Consider the following 14639-nt stretch of genomic DNA (forward strand, 5'->3'; position numbering starts at 1 on the left):
CTAGTTTCCTTCTCAGTTGGCCTCGTATCGTGAGTTGGCTTCGGATCAGACGACGGTAAAGGACGAGCTTGGATTTCGTTTATATCTGAAAAAAAAAAACATTAAAAAACTTGTTCATTTGTTATAAAACTATTTTTTTTTAGGATTTTACAATTATAATTTGTTTTAAGTATACAATGCACAGTATAGAACAACTTCTTCAGGCAGCTGATTTCATTGAAAGACGAGATCGAGGTAAAATGTTTGCGTGTGTCCTTATTGTTTACATTTCAAAATGACAACATTGAAAACTAGTTACGAGATCTTTTTTTCCAGCGTGTAGCCTAGTATTTGAGATTTGCAATAATTCTGCATAATAGAAACTAGATCTAGTTGTTTGTTTTTTTTAATGAACGATTAGATAAAACACAATGAAAATAAAATACCTTATTTTGCAATAAAATCTACATCTAGACATGAGATTTACTGGATCAGTGGATCTACAATCTATCTAGTTAGATCTATATAAATCTAGTATTCTAGTCTCAATTTTATCATTAAAAGTCAAGATATTCATGTAGATTAAATTGTAAAAATTCTCCTATGAGTTATAATATCAATTATTTTTATTTTGTGACAGAAGCCGAGCATGGCTATGCATCTACGTTACCTATGCCTGATGAATATAATTACAATTCACCCAAAAGGAGGTCGAAATCCAAAAAGTCTCAAAGTAACAGGTAGGATAGCCCTCGATGTACTGCTCAGTGTGTTAGAGACGTTAACACGTTCCCAATTGTTCAACTCGTGTGTTGATCTCCTTTATACATTATTGTAAACACTGACTTCAACTTTAGATGATGTCATAACCTGTTAGGATCATTTAGATCAAGATTATGTATTGGATAGTAAGACTAAAACACTGACTAAATGTAGATACAGATTTTTAGTTTTTTTGTTGTTGTTTTTAAATCATAAAAATGAGTCTTTGAAATACAGATCTTAAAAAAAAATCATTTATACTCTTGTGTCTAGTTATAGTGCTTTAGCTTTTAAAAACAATTAATACCAAATATATGCACGTCAGTGCTGTAAGCAACAAACATATAAACTTATACCTTCGCCTAAGCTTTATCGTATATTTTCTTGATAATAGACATGAGAGAGTGTAAACAGGTAGTTTCAGCCTACGAAATGTAATATTTTACTTGTTTTTATAGGCCCCTAGATCTAGAGTCTAGTTGCTGTGTAGCCTAAGTGTATTCTATTATACCACATTTAAACCGAGTTTTTTGTTGTGTTGCAGGTCTACACACAACGAGCTTGAAAAGAACAGGTACGTTATTTGTGTTTTTAAAATCGATTTCCTAAATTGTGACCTGTGATTCTTTCTGGATATATTCACAAGTACAAAGTTTTTTTCTTGGGATTAATAATTTCGCTTTATAGTGTTCTTAAAAAAAAGAAGTTCGGAATACAAATTGTGTTTTCAAGATTGTCTGGATACGTTCTGTTGTTGTGTTTTTCTCTAGCTGAAAGGAATTATGGGAAGAAGGCGGTAACCATTTAAACACATCAAATACTATGCTAGTTTTTTTTTCCCCTTTAACTGAGTCACCGAGCTAGCGGTTAAACAGGTCTGGAGGACAAAGCGAGAGCCGCGCGCCTTATGCCTAGCGTAGTTGCCCTCGTCTCTCAGGACAAACAAACCCCGCTTTGAAACAGATAATAGTTACGGCATAGCCTGACCTCAACTTTCCCCCCTTTTTTTGCCTCCTAGCGGGACGGGAAAGGAGGGAATGGGCTGACCTCAAAGGTAAACAGTTTTCAGCTAATGAAAATTTAGCCAGGCCCCACTAACTTAGCAGTCTACAAGAGACCTAGCTTGTGGCAGATTTAGCAAACCGATTGCACGCGGAACGGCCTATCTATTTATAACGCTGACTTGTAGTTTATAATATTTGCAGAGGGCTGATAGGGCTAAGTCTCCAGTAGGCCTACATTAAATACGAACTGAAACCGCCTAGAGCGAAGTGCTTACATTTAGAGTAACATATCAGACTGGGATTTTAGTTTTTATTTTATAGCTAGAATCGGATCAATAAGACGTAACCAGCCATATTAGGGTTAGTTAATATAATCACCACCACTATGCCAGTTTCAATGTAAATTCATTTTAGTGCAAGTTTTTAAAAACAAAACAAAACACGTACCTCTATAAATAACATAGGGTTTCAATCTATTTAGATCTACGTTTTACGAATACAAATAATAACAGAACACGGCCCTGTGTTGAATGAAAATATAGGAAATTCTAATTAAGATTTTAAAAAATTATTTTATAATTACCCTTCCCTTCTTTTATTTAAATTTTCTACCTATACAAATTGAACTGTTATTTTTTTTATTATTATTTATTTTTTTTGGCTCGTCATATCCCTGGACTCGTGAGCAATTAGTGACTTTTTTTTTCTACACAAAACAATCCTGTACGTTTGATGTAACAGAGAGTTAGATGTAAATCAAGTTTAGAATTTAAACAAAAATATTGGCTGTCCTACTTGAAAAACAGATCGCAAGCTTTGAGTCTTTGTTGGAAAGGTCAGGACACACAGTCTAAAGGACAACAATTAGCTTATTATGCAAAAAACTATTAATAGCTTTATCCTAACATAAAATGAGACATGCGTGATTTCATTTTGAAGAGATAGTGTTTGCTTTCGGGGAGGACGGAGAGGGGGGCGTGTTTTTAATGCTAAATTTAGGACTATTTGATTTGAGTCATGTGACGTATACAAGAAAAAACGTTGACGTCGTCGGGCTCGCGGGCCGGGGGGGGGGGGAGTGTCAGATGTGGAATATTTTAGAGCAGAAGCGAGGTTACACATATCCAACGGTAGATCTGCCAGTTCCTTCCCCCACACACACCGCTCCGGCGCTAGTGGTGGCAGGTCGGTTAGCTGGGTTGTTGTTGAGCTTGAATGACGACAGCCTTGACCTGAAGTGCATGCACAGCCCGTGTTGGTGATATGGGACAACGGAGGTTCTTGGATTAAATTGAGCTACATGGAGTTAAAGTTTGCTGAGTTTGGGATCATTTCGGCGATATATGATATTTTTTTTATACTCCCGATAGCAAGAGTTCTCAACTGTCTATCTCTATATTACGTCCTAAAAATAGGCTTACATATTGATTGAGCTTTGCCCCACCTAGGAGACCGAATTTAACGATCGAGATCTAGATCTATATTGTTATGTTTACAAACAAAGAAAAGAAAATAGACGAGAAAAGAGGGGGGGGGGGGGTTGCGCAATCCGGTAGTGACATAAGCGTTTCTATTTACATATTGCAATTAGTTTTGAAAAACATCAAAGCGCATTGAAGGACATCGGTTTTATAATAGCCAGTATTCAAAAGACGTGGAAAACAACAACACGTAAATCTGTATCAAACTGTGTTTTGTTCTGGTTTTATCTACTAAGCAAACATTTAGATGTATCGTACGGCACACATACACACACACACTGTTGGCAGCTTGCCTGGCCGGTGTGGTATACAAATTAGAGCAGTTTTGATAAAGTCTGCTTACATCTGAACAGATGCATATTTTTGAACTTGTGTGCAGTTTTTTTTTTTTTTTTTTTTTTGGTACATAGAGCTTACAGTATTATGTGTGGATACATAGGCCTATATGTAAAGGCATGTAATAATATAAGGAAATAAAGTTAGTATGCTTGCATACTTATTAACTGAAACATATGTATTCATATTTAGAAAACAAATATTGAACACACAAGATGTATGTATCTCAGTTTTTTTTAATGGTGTGAACTACAGAGTTTCTATCAGCAGGGACTTAGCTGGTCTGGGAGAGTTGTCAGGGTGACCTGACCCCATTGTGCTGGCATGGAAAGAAATTTCAGTGACCCAAATCCAATTTTATTAAAAGGGGGGGGGGGTAATAAGTTAAGCTAACCCCCCTTCATTATTTAACCATTAGCCTTTTTTTTTAAAACAAAGCTTCTATCAACTCACTCTGTCTGGTAACAAGTTGGTACACATTTCTTCTATTTCTCTCACACCCTATCTCGAATCAAGCTGAAGATTTACACATTTCTTTTACATACCAACACAAGAATCAATTAAAAAAAACAACCAATTAGTAAATTAACTGTTGGTAATTAATTATTTAGTTTTGTATCGAACAAGGGAAAGAAATTTCCTTGACCGATAAAGTGGTGTAAGTTGAATTAGTCCCTTTATTGTTTGTAGAAAAAAAATTATAAATAACTCTAGAACCTACTTTCATAAGCAGCTCCCTGGCACTGTGGTTACCTTGAGGAGGCCTTAACCCTTCACTTTGAATTCAGGACTCTCACTTTTTCATTTTTATAAATACATTTAAAAAGCGATGACCCAGATACCTTCTTCTTTCTCGCCTCTACCCCTCTCCAACTGGTCAAGACAAAGGATAGGATCATAGAGTATTGAGAAAGCTAAAAGCATGAAATTATGCTAAACAAAAACAATTGGTAAAAAAATTTCTACTTGCCCAGATTTATTATTGTTAGTCTAGATCTATTACAAATTTAATTACATGACTGATCCAAACTAATTGATACAACTCATTTAATATATTATTTGCATTGAAAAGGAATAATTGAAACCCTTTAGCCCTGAAACTATGTCTTTTACAATCCATACACAAAGAAAGCTCAGACAAGAGAAACAAAAGTCAAAGCAGTTCATAGATGATACCTGCTAGAGAGATCAGCCTTCTAGATTTTTATTTCCATTTTTCATAACTTGTGCTGATTTCTGTCTGGAATGTAAGGGGTTTTTTTATGAAGGGGTGGGAGGTCAACTCAAACAACCAGTGTAGCAAGCACATTGACTGTTAAATGGGTCGCTCCCTGGTTGAATGGTATGAGATTTTGTTGCCAGGAAGGTCTGCTTGCTGCCATCCTGCAGTAAATTTGGCTAGGACATGATAATGTTCATTTCTGAAGGTGTGTCCGAGATAAACAAACAGATCTTACTTGTTTCTTTAGATAGTGTGGAACTTGCTTATAAGACAAAGAAAGGCCCTATACTTGCAGACATGCTCAAACACCATTGTATACAATATATTTAAACTTTAAAGAACATTACTTCCTTAGTTTTATACTGAATTGTTTGGGCGGGTGGGTGGGGAGGGCAGACGTTTATTCTTACTTGCCTATACTTTTACCTTTTTTTTTTGGTTAATAGTTCTTTCCTACTTTCTTGACATCAAGTCAACATCTCCCCAAACCTCCGCAAACTGCTTAGTACAAAAACTCAGTGGAAGCCCATAATCTTTCTAATACTGGTATGCTAAATGCTATGCTTATACTTTTTCATCATGTTTTATCTTATAAACAAATATTTCTCCTGAAAAAAAATTTGCTTTTTACCTTAAATATTTAAATAGAAATTAATATAATGCCCTACTAATTTAATGGGAAAGTAACTTTAATCTGTGAGATTAATTGGTACCATATCTTTTTTTTTCTTTTTTTTTTATTGTTGCTATTAGACATAAAGCCATTCCTAAAAGACACTCTACCCTTGTGACTTAGTTAAGGGGGAGGACTAGCACACATAAAAATGACAAAATTCATGATGCCAAAGACAGAGAGATATACTAGGTTAGCCAACATTTTGTTTTACTTTTTTTATTTCTTTTTGTAACTTGATGGCAAGATTTCAGTGACATTTGGTTGTTCTCTCGTTCACAGACGAGCTCACCTCCGACACTGCTTAGAAAGATTAAAAGATCTTGTACCTCTTGGTGTTGATTCCTCTCGACACACTACGTTAGGTCTTCTAACAAAAGCCAGGACATTTATCAAGGCAAGTTTCTCTGGATGCCTTTTCTTTTTCATTGCCTTTTGGTCTAAAATGGGTTGCCTTAAAAAGATAAATGAATGAACACAATAAATATTTCTTAAATCGTATGAGTGACTAGGTATAACACATGAATGCCAAGGATGGTTTAATAAGGTTGATATTGCTGGAATGGTAATGGATATAAGCATATAGTTTCTGACAACCAGTACAACTCCTAGCCTTCACGTGTGGCTCAGTTATTGGGTCCAGAGGAACTGTATCAGTGACAGGAGAAGGGACAAAAGTCCTGGAACCTAAACCAGTAAGTTTTTGCCTTACTCGCCTTTCCTGGCTACCCACCTAGGAGAATCCAAACCTCTGCTGTCTTGTAGCTATACCCAAACATGAAAAAGGCTCACGGAAACAGGCCTAAGAAAAAAAGAAAGGAGCTGGTGTCCCTTAGCTTGCAGCACTAAGTGCTACACTATGTAATGCCACTGATCCTAAACTTGCCTCAACCTGCCATTCCATTGGATACAATGGAAGGGACGATGTTTAGGACATGTTATACTTAAAGTCATTCAGTGTATATTGTTTTAAATTAATTTTATACTTAGTTCCCATCTCCAATAAAAAAAAAATCTTATTTCTTACCTTTCCCATCTCCAATAAAAAAAAAATTCTTATTTCTTACCTTTCCCATCTCCAATAAAAAAAAATCTTATTTCTTACCTTTTCTCTTTTTTTTTTAGAATCTAGAAGAAAAAGAAAGGAAAGCAATTTTATTGAGAGATCAGCTAGAAAGAGAAAATCGTCACCTTCGCCGCAGACTGGATTTACTGCTACAACAAAGTAACCACAATCACAACCTTTTCCGATTGCGCCAGGAGCGCAGTATTAGTGAATGCAGCACATCAACAAATTCATCATCACCTACCTCATCCATCAATCAAGAAGAATCTGGTTAGTATATTATTGACATATTGTACTCTAACTAGTCTGGTTGAACATAAATTCCTGTTTTTTTTTTGCATTATGATTTCTTCAGACATTTTGTGGAATTTAAAAGAAACATATTTGTCATGTGCCGCTGGTCAGTAAAATTAAGACAACACTTTATGAGGAGTAAATAATAAGTAATGTTAGCAATGTATGCCATCTTATACATTTTTTATTTATGCAAAGACGGTTTTGTTGAAATTCAAATCTTATAAATAGTATGTTTGTATTGTTTTTAGTGATGGTAAAAGTATTGACATAGTCAGGCAGAGAGGAATGACATAGCATAATAGGCGTAGAGGAAGAACAATTTGGCAATAGTTTAGGTTGAACAACGCATAAGTAGATGAGACAAGTATCCAATTTGTGAATAAATGCTTCATATAAAGTAGTATGAAGGATTAACTTCGTTTATCTTGTTAATTGTAATGTTCTTTGGCTTGGTTAGACTGTTGATGAAATACTAATGAATTTGAACAGCACACAAGATACTAGCCAGAACATAACTCATGAAATTTTTGTATCCCATTAGTTCAATCTCAATTTTACATGCTATAGAGTCTGTAACCATTAGGACTAATTTTTGTACATATCATCATGCTTAATTTTTTTTTAGAAATAATTAAAAATAATAATCAAATAGTATTTAGCATATTTTTGAAAAGAAACTTTTCTTTTGTCTTTGCAGATGAAATAGATATAGTTGGCGACTTCCAAAGTGACAGTGATGATCGCTGCAGTATTGAAAGTCTTGGAAGCGATGGTGGAAGTGCTGATTGTCGACATTACAGGAGCAATTTTTTAGAAGATTCTGGAGTTTCCCTTTGATCCTGTGCTCCATTTTTTTTTTCCTTCTTCTCTTGCTCAGTTTGCTTGCTCGCAGCTGCATGAGCAATTTAAAAAAAAGAAAATTGAGCATATTTGTTGTTCAGAAATGTCATCTCTTTGTTACTATAATTACAGTACATAGTGACTAAATGTTGTCTGGAGAAAATTGTAGTCACATTTGGATTGGATTATAACTGAAAATAAAAACTTTGATCCGGATTACTACCAGCTTTTTAACGCTCATCCATTCATTTATGTTCCATGAGGACTACGTTCTTAACTGGTGTACGACTACTAGGATTATCACTACAGGAAAGAAGATTCATTTGAATGCCATGTTTATGTTGTACATGTTATTATATCTTGAATATATATATAGTTTCTATGTCAGGTTTGTGAACAATTGCAAATTAACTCAAACACAACAACAAGAAAATTGTTACCATTGACTTGAAATGTGACTGAGCTGAGTGACTGTTTATGCATACATGTGAATTTTTATCTAATGTTATATAAAGATGATGGTAGAAGAATTGCCGTCTTTTAAAATCACATTTGGCTGGCCAAGTTAGTGGGAATCAACATGAACTTTTTAAAGCACAAGTTTTTAATGGCATAAACATATTGGTCTGGGCAGTGTAACTAATGGAATATATATTTATAGTCCATGTTTATTCTGTTTGTGTTTTTTTTTTTTAAAAGGATAAACATATTTTCATGATGCTTTTACAGCCAATACACATTTTTATAGATGGGGAAAATGGAAGACTGTTACATACCCAGGTGTTTATATTTACAGAATCTATAACATACTTTCCAAGGTGATTGTATAATTTAGAAAGCCAACTTCAACTCAGCATTTTAAATGCCTTCAAGCATTTATCACATCATAAATCAGTATTGATATTACCATTTAAAGGACATATTGCTGACTGCTAGATAATGAAAGCTGAGAACCCAATACCTGTGGTATCACTCCGTGACTTTCCGAATCTGATTATTCCTTTTTTTTTTGTAACTTCAAGAAAGCTGTGATTTTTTTCCCAAATGGCTGTAGGTTCTTCCGCCTCCCATCATTTAGCGTCCCACAGTCCGTGCTAGCGCGGCAGTGACGTAGGCAGCATGAGGCGGTTAGGCCATGTCATGCCTTTAGGATGAGTGGTGCTTAGACTAACTTTTGCCAACAGACTTGCAAATTTAAGTTTTCGTTTCAATATTTTAAACTTATCAAATTGCATTGGTCTGTATGGTCTCTAAATTTGACCAAGTTTCTACACCATTTTCTTCTCTACTACTTACTGATTAATGTCAAAGATTAGTAAGATCTAGTTGGAAGTTGTCCAATCAAGTATGCTAAGGTAAATTTGTGAATGTTTTGAAAGAAATGAAAAAAAAAAAAAGATTGTAGCTAATTTGGCAAAACAATGACATTGAGTTATAAGTTCATTCCGAAAGTATTTAGAAGTGAATGTTCGCTAGTCATAACAAATTCAAAAATGCTGCTCTGTTTGAGATGTATATGTAGTGTTTATTACATTGTGCAAAAAATTTATATATGGATGAGGACATTTTTATATTTTTTTAATTTATTTTTTTTGATAGGCGGGTGATAACAAGATAGAATTAAAAGTGAGCTGCTTATCTCAAAGATTAAGGCCATTCTAAAAATAACTATCTAGCTAATATAGAGTGAATGTGTTGGGTATGTAGCATAAGTGTGGCACACAATGTGCCAGTGTTGACTTGTCCTCCGCAGAGAAAAAAAAAGATGCTTTTTTTGTTTTCAACCGAACTCATCTCAAAATCTCCCACCATCCCTCATCTCATTGTTTGAATGGGCTCTGTAAAACTGTGTACAGTTACTACAATTTGTACAATGACATAATCCAGGTGACACTTTGTTAGTAGTTTTAACAAATATCACTTAGCATATGTATGCTTTTCAATTGTTAACCTTACTTTCCTTATTTCTAGTTATGGTATATTTAAATTGTTTGAGGCTAAATCTTTCTAACTGAAGTTTCGGAAGTCGAAGTTTAAATGCTTGAGGAGTGAACTGATATTTTAAATACTGTACAGAGAGAGGCTTGTGATTTTCATTCATTCATACAATATTTGTATCGTTTTTTTTTTTTGTTGTTACTATTTCTAGAGCATGGTTGTCAAGCGGCCACAGCAATCATGGCGGCTGCTTGGGTTGTCATCTGTGGTGTTCTCATGATCAATTTTTATATCTGTGATAATATAATAAAAAAATATGAAAAGATTTGACTTTTTTATGCTGGATATTTTTTCATATGTTAGACTCTAGGAAAAAAACTAGATTTAACATTCGTAGTTCCAAATGAGAGTTGGCAAGACAAATAGGCACTTAGTCTCATTAATTGCTTATTAAATTCTCCCTATTCAACAAAGTGTGCCTTCTCAAACAGCTGCAATATAGCCGATGGCTTTTCATCTACTTACAAAATGTGCAATGTCTTTTGTCCTGTAATACCTCTCTGTGCGCAAACTGTAATAGGAATAATGTTGAATTAGGAAACAGATTCATTTTCAGCGTTTTTTTCTTATTTTGTAGTTGGTCTTAGGGAAGTACTAGAAAACAAGTCTTTCTGTTCCATGTTTAACTAAGTGGTACTTATGGTATTCTATGGCAATAAAGACAAACAATGAAGAAAACTTTTTTTAATCTCTTTTTCCTTAATATATTTTTTTTTAAAGTAAAATTTGACAAGCTAATAAGTTTTTTTTTTATTAGTATAAATCTGGTTGGTAAATTTATATTAATATTTACAGAATTTGATTTATAGAATAATACTTTTTTCTTCAGTTTAATATTATTAATATAATTAATATTCTTTTAAAGTAATCTAATTACGCTGTCCGAGAAACTGAGGCTGATTGATTTGACAAAAACATTTTGCCTTTTTTTTGTTTTTTTTTACTGATGCAATATAAAATGCCTGTCTCACCATTATTTCATATGATGATATTGAGAATTTTAGAGATTGAGAAAATATCTAAAATTTGTGTTAAAAGATGTATTACTGATAAAGAAAATAATGCAGGAATTTAAAATATTTAAAAATAATGTGTTAAGTAAGCAAAACTTAAAATCTCACCCAAAAATAACTCTTCGTCAGATGTATATCTATAAATGATCTTATTTCTATAACATTGACTTCGAAATAATTTTAACTGAATTCAGCAAAGTTGAAATCTTGACAAGTTAGGAAAAAATGTAAAACTATGAAAAAATTTTTTTAGCTAAAATTGTTTAAGATCCATTGAAGTATCAATAAATCATGCAACAGAAGTTGACTTGACATAATGGTGAGTCTGGCTTAATTCTGCTCTTAGTTAAGCTCTAATGGTTAAAGAATTTTAAAAAGTTCAGTTCTAAACAAATACTAAAATATTTGAATTTCTTTAGATCAAATGATCAAAATAGATCTGATAGCTTTGTCAATATAAATAAATAAATAATATGAAAATATATGTTAATAGTCAGTACTTAAAAAGTCGACTAAAATCATGTTTCAAGTCTTTCAACTATTCATTTTGTTGATGTAAGTGGTATGAGCAAGTTATGTGCAGTAGCAAGGCTGTTTTCAAAAGCTGTTTTTATGTTGACTGTATCCAGTTTGAAATAATACCAAGATTTGTAGCATTCAATAAACAAATCCAGCAGATGTTTATATGTCACATCTCCCTTCCCCTTTTCCAGATTGCCCTCCCCCCAACAGATTAGACTCTGATTAGAGTAAGCAAATAATATGAAAAACAAATCCTGGAGAACATATTTAGTTAAGAGCATTTTCAATATAAAACTACTATCATTGATTGGATAACATTCTATGAGGTTATATTCCACTCAGCCATTTATTGTCACCAATCTTTTACTGTATGAATTGAATTACAAAACTGCATGATTGGAATCTGTTTCTTCTGAATTAGGGAAAAATTTAAAGATAAAATTCTATTAATCCAAGAAAATCCTAAATATCAAATGCTAGTAGTCAGTAAAGGATTTAAGATTCAATGATTATATACATTAGATTTCTAGGTAACTTAGTATGTCAAAGCGTTCCTTTTTTTTTAAATAGATCTATTAGATTTAGTGGGTTTTTTTTCGTTAAGTAGGGGGCCTATTACAAAAAAAATAAATGTTTAAGTAGTTAATTTCTAATCGGATCTAGATTTAAGAACAAAACTATTTCCATCTATTTACTGTCAGCTGATCTCACCTTTGTACATGTTTTTTTTTTCTTGTTTTGGTTTGTGTATGTTCCAGTTGGTTGTTTCAAACACTTCCTTGATAGGGAAATAATTAATGGCTTGGTCATTAAGAAGGCAGCTAGTTTAAATAATGAATGCTCATGGTGTGTGGCACGAAATAATATAGGCTAGTGATAGCAACCGACACAAAACATAAAATATTATTGTTTATTGTAAACAATTTTTTTTTGTTGGGGAAAACAGAAAAGAAAAACTTAACTTGAAGTAGAGAACCAAATATATAGCCTACCTATTAAACAAACACTCTTTGTGATCAATATAATTTAGACCTATATGTAATTGATTTCATAAGTTTCATCATTCTATAATGTAAGCATTTAAAAGTGGCCATTGTCAAACTTAATCAGTTCTGTTTAGTGTATTGCATTCATTGAATCTAGTAGACAGAAAAATAGTGGGTTTTCTTTAAAAACAAATTAATAGTATTTCAGCTTATTATATAATAAAGTTCACTAGACTTGACTAGACCTAGACTAAGTAGACTCTATATATCGAAGTATAAATGGATCTTTTTTTTTAATATTTAAAAAAAAAAGTTCAGTTATTTTAAAATGGCATTCACGTAAGATCTATCTTATAAAATGGCAAATGTTACAGATATTTATACCATAACATTATGTGATGTGTGCATTGACCACTTCTGTACAAAACGCAGGATCTTTAATCAATTTAATGTATACAAATACCTACTACTACATCTAGAAGCCTACTGTAAATATATATATTTGGCAAAGGCAAAAGGATTCAAATAAAATAAAGTTAGCCCTTAAATGACGTGTGATAGTTTAGATCTCAGTTTATCATAGTAAAACACTTGTAGGTACTTGATACATAAGTTAACTTTGTGAACGGTGTGCTCGTATGATTAGAAGCTTCTATTTCCCATTCTTCTTTGGGGTCAGCAACCGTCACATCCTGAACCAATAGAAATTTTATTATTTTTAGAAAGCTGGCAAATAACGGAGGATTTTGTGAGCCGGTACAGCTTTTCCATTTACCATGTCACAGAAACATAACCAACATACAAACTGAAATGCCAAGGGGCTGTTTGTACATTCAACTTTTTTATCTGCATTCTTGTTTTTGTTGTACCACTAATACAAACAAATGAATGTTGACTCGATGTTTTTCTATGGTGTTTTCATTTGACTTGTACTAAACACTGCGACATCTGAAACTTCAGTTCCCAGACAATATGTGTGTATATTCTAATGTTATATGCTTGCTTAGTGTTGACTTGTATTCATTGGAAGTTTGGAAGTCGGTATGTTGAGAACAATTGGAGAGATTATTAGATTTTAATGAATTAAAAAATGTAAATAGACATTTTGTGATGTTCACAACATTAAACGAATAAATGTTGCTGGACTATTTCAATTTGAGTTTCGTTGCTGTCCCTTGACTGTTTTTATATTGGCTTTTTGCTTAATTTATTTTAACTAGTGCCGGATTTTAGTACTCGGAGCCCCTGTCCTCTTCAAGCTTAGATATAAATGCACTTCATAATATTAATGAATCTAAAAGCATGTAAATTTGTGAAGAAAGAAGAGTAAGGCATATGGACAAATCGCTTATCTTTTCCCATATTTTCTTATATTTAATATGCATATTTTTATTTTTAAATATGAAGACCCCCTTTTAAATTAAGGCCCTGGGCAGCAGCTGATTTTAACACTTAACTCTGTATGTCTTAGTGTGGTTGATGTGAGGATTTGACGAGTGGGTGGAAAACATCACTGACCTAGTTAATGACTGACGCTATGATAACCTGGAGTAACAGAAACATATGGCACCAATTGGACCTAATTCTTTGCTATCAGTGGACATTTTTTTTTTGCTATAATCATCAAAAATTAAAGACGTTCTAATTCTAACCAGCCTTTTCCTTGGCTGCGCCCGGTATTTCTAGCCAGAAACATCTTAAATCTGGGACAAAAAGAATGATAATCAATGTCTTTTTTTTTCACCTGTAGTGTTTTCCTCACAATCCAGTCTCCAATGTTACAGGACGTTAACTTTTATTATATATCATGAGTTCAATTATTGCGGAGTTGTAGAAAAAAAAATCATGTTATTTCAAATTTCCGAAGCCAATAAAGAGACAACTATTAGGGGAGAAGTTTAATGTTTGTCTCAAACACTGTGCTCTATAATCTATTGTTGGGAAATTAGCGCCTTCCTCTCAAGCTTGAAAAAGTTCTTGCACATTTAGCTTTTTCTAAGAATGTTTCAGTTTGTGTAACTGGCAAATGTAAGACCGGACACGCTTCCCTGCCTCAAGGAGGAGGCCCGTGGACATGCTCTTCAACAAGAAATGAATAGGAAAATAGAGAGTGAGGCTCCCTGTGGGGTGCCATAAGGAAGCGAGTTCATTGCACTACGCGCAGAGATGAAAGAAATGTCATCCATCTGTCACGATCCACTCAACATGTCACGATCCACTCAACATGTCACGATCCACTCAACATGTCACGATCCACTCAACATGTCACGATCCACTCTACCTGTCACGATCCACTCAACATGTCACGATCCACTCAACATGTCACGATCCACTCAACATGTCACGATCCACTCAACATGTCACGATCCACTCAACATGTCACGATCCACTCAACATGTCACGATCCACTCAACATGTCACGATCCACTCAACATGTCACGATCCACTCAACATGTCACG

The 14639-nt window shown here is 33.7% G+C and overlaps 1 protein-coding gene across 1 annotated transcript; it reads left to right on the forward strand.

Moving 5' to 3' along the window:
* On the forward strand, positions 1-13333 carry LOC106069665 (max dimerization protein 1-like). The gene is made up of 6 exons (XM_013229368.2): positions 1-234; positions 620-719; positions 1286-1315; positions 5740-5854; positions 6583-6793; positions 7518-13333. Exons 1-6 carry the CDS (start codon positions 177-179, stop codon positions 7655-7657), a joined length of 654 nt encoding a protein of 217 aa, XP_013084822.1. The 5' UTR covers positions 1-176; the 3' UTR covers positions 7658-13333.
* The last annotated feature ends 1306 nt before the right edge of the window (positions 13334-14639 follow it).

The sequence above is a fragment of the Biomphalaria glabrata genome, chromosome 1 (genome assembly GCF_947242115.1).
Source record: "Biomphalaria glabrata chromosome 1, xgBioGlab47.1, whole genome shotgun sequence".
Taxonomy (NCBI): Eukaryota; Metazoa; Mollusca; class Gastropoda; family Planorbidae; genus Biomphalaria; species Biomphalaria glabrata.

Coding starts and splice junctions, on each gene's coding strand:
- LOC106069665 (XM_013229368.2), top strand. CDS start 177: ATGCACAGTATAGAACAACTTCTTCAGGCAGCTGATTTCATTGAAAGA. Junction 720..1,285: donor AAAAAGTCTCAAAGTAACAG/GTAGGATAGCCC, acceptor GTTGTGTTGCAG/GTCTACACACAACGAGCTTG. Junction 6,794..7,517: donor CATCAATCAAGAAGAATCTG/GTTAGTATATTA, acceptor TTGTCTTTGCAG/ATGAAATAGATATAGTTGGC.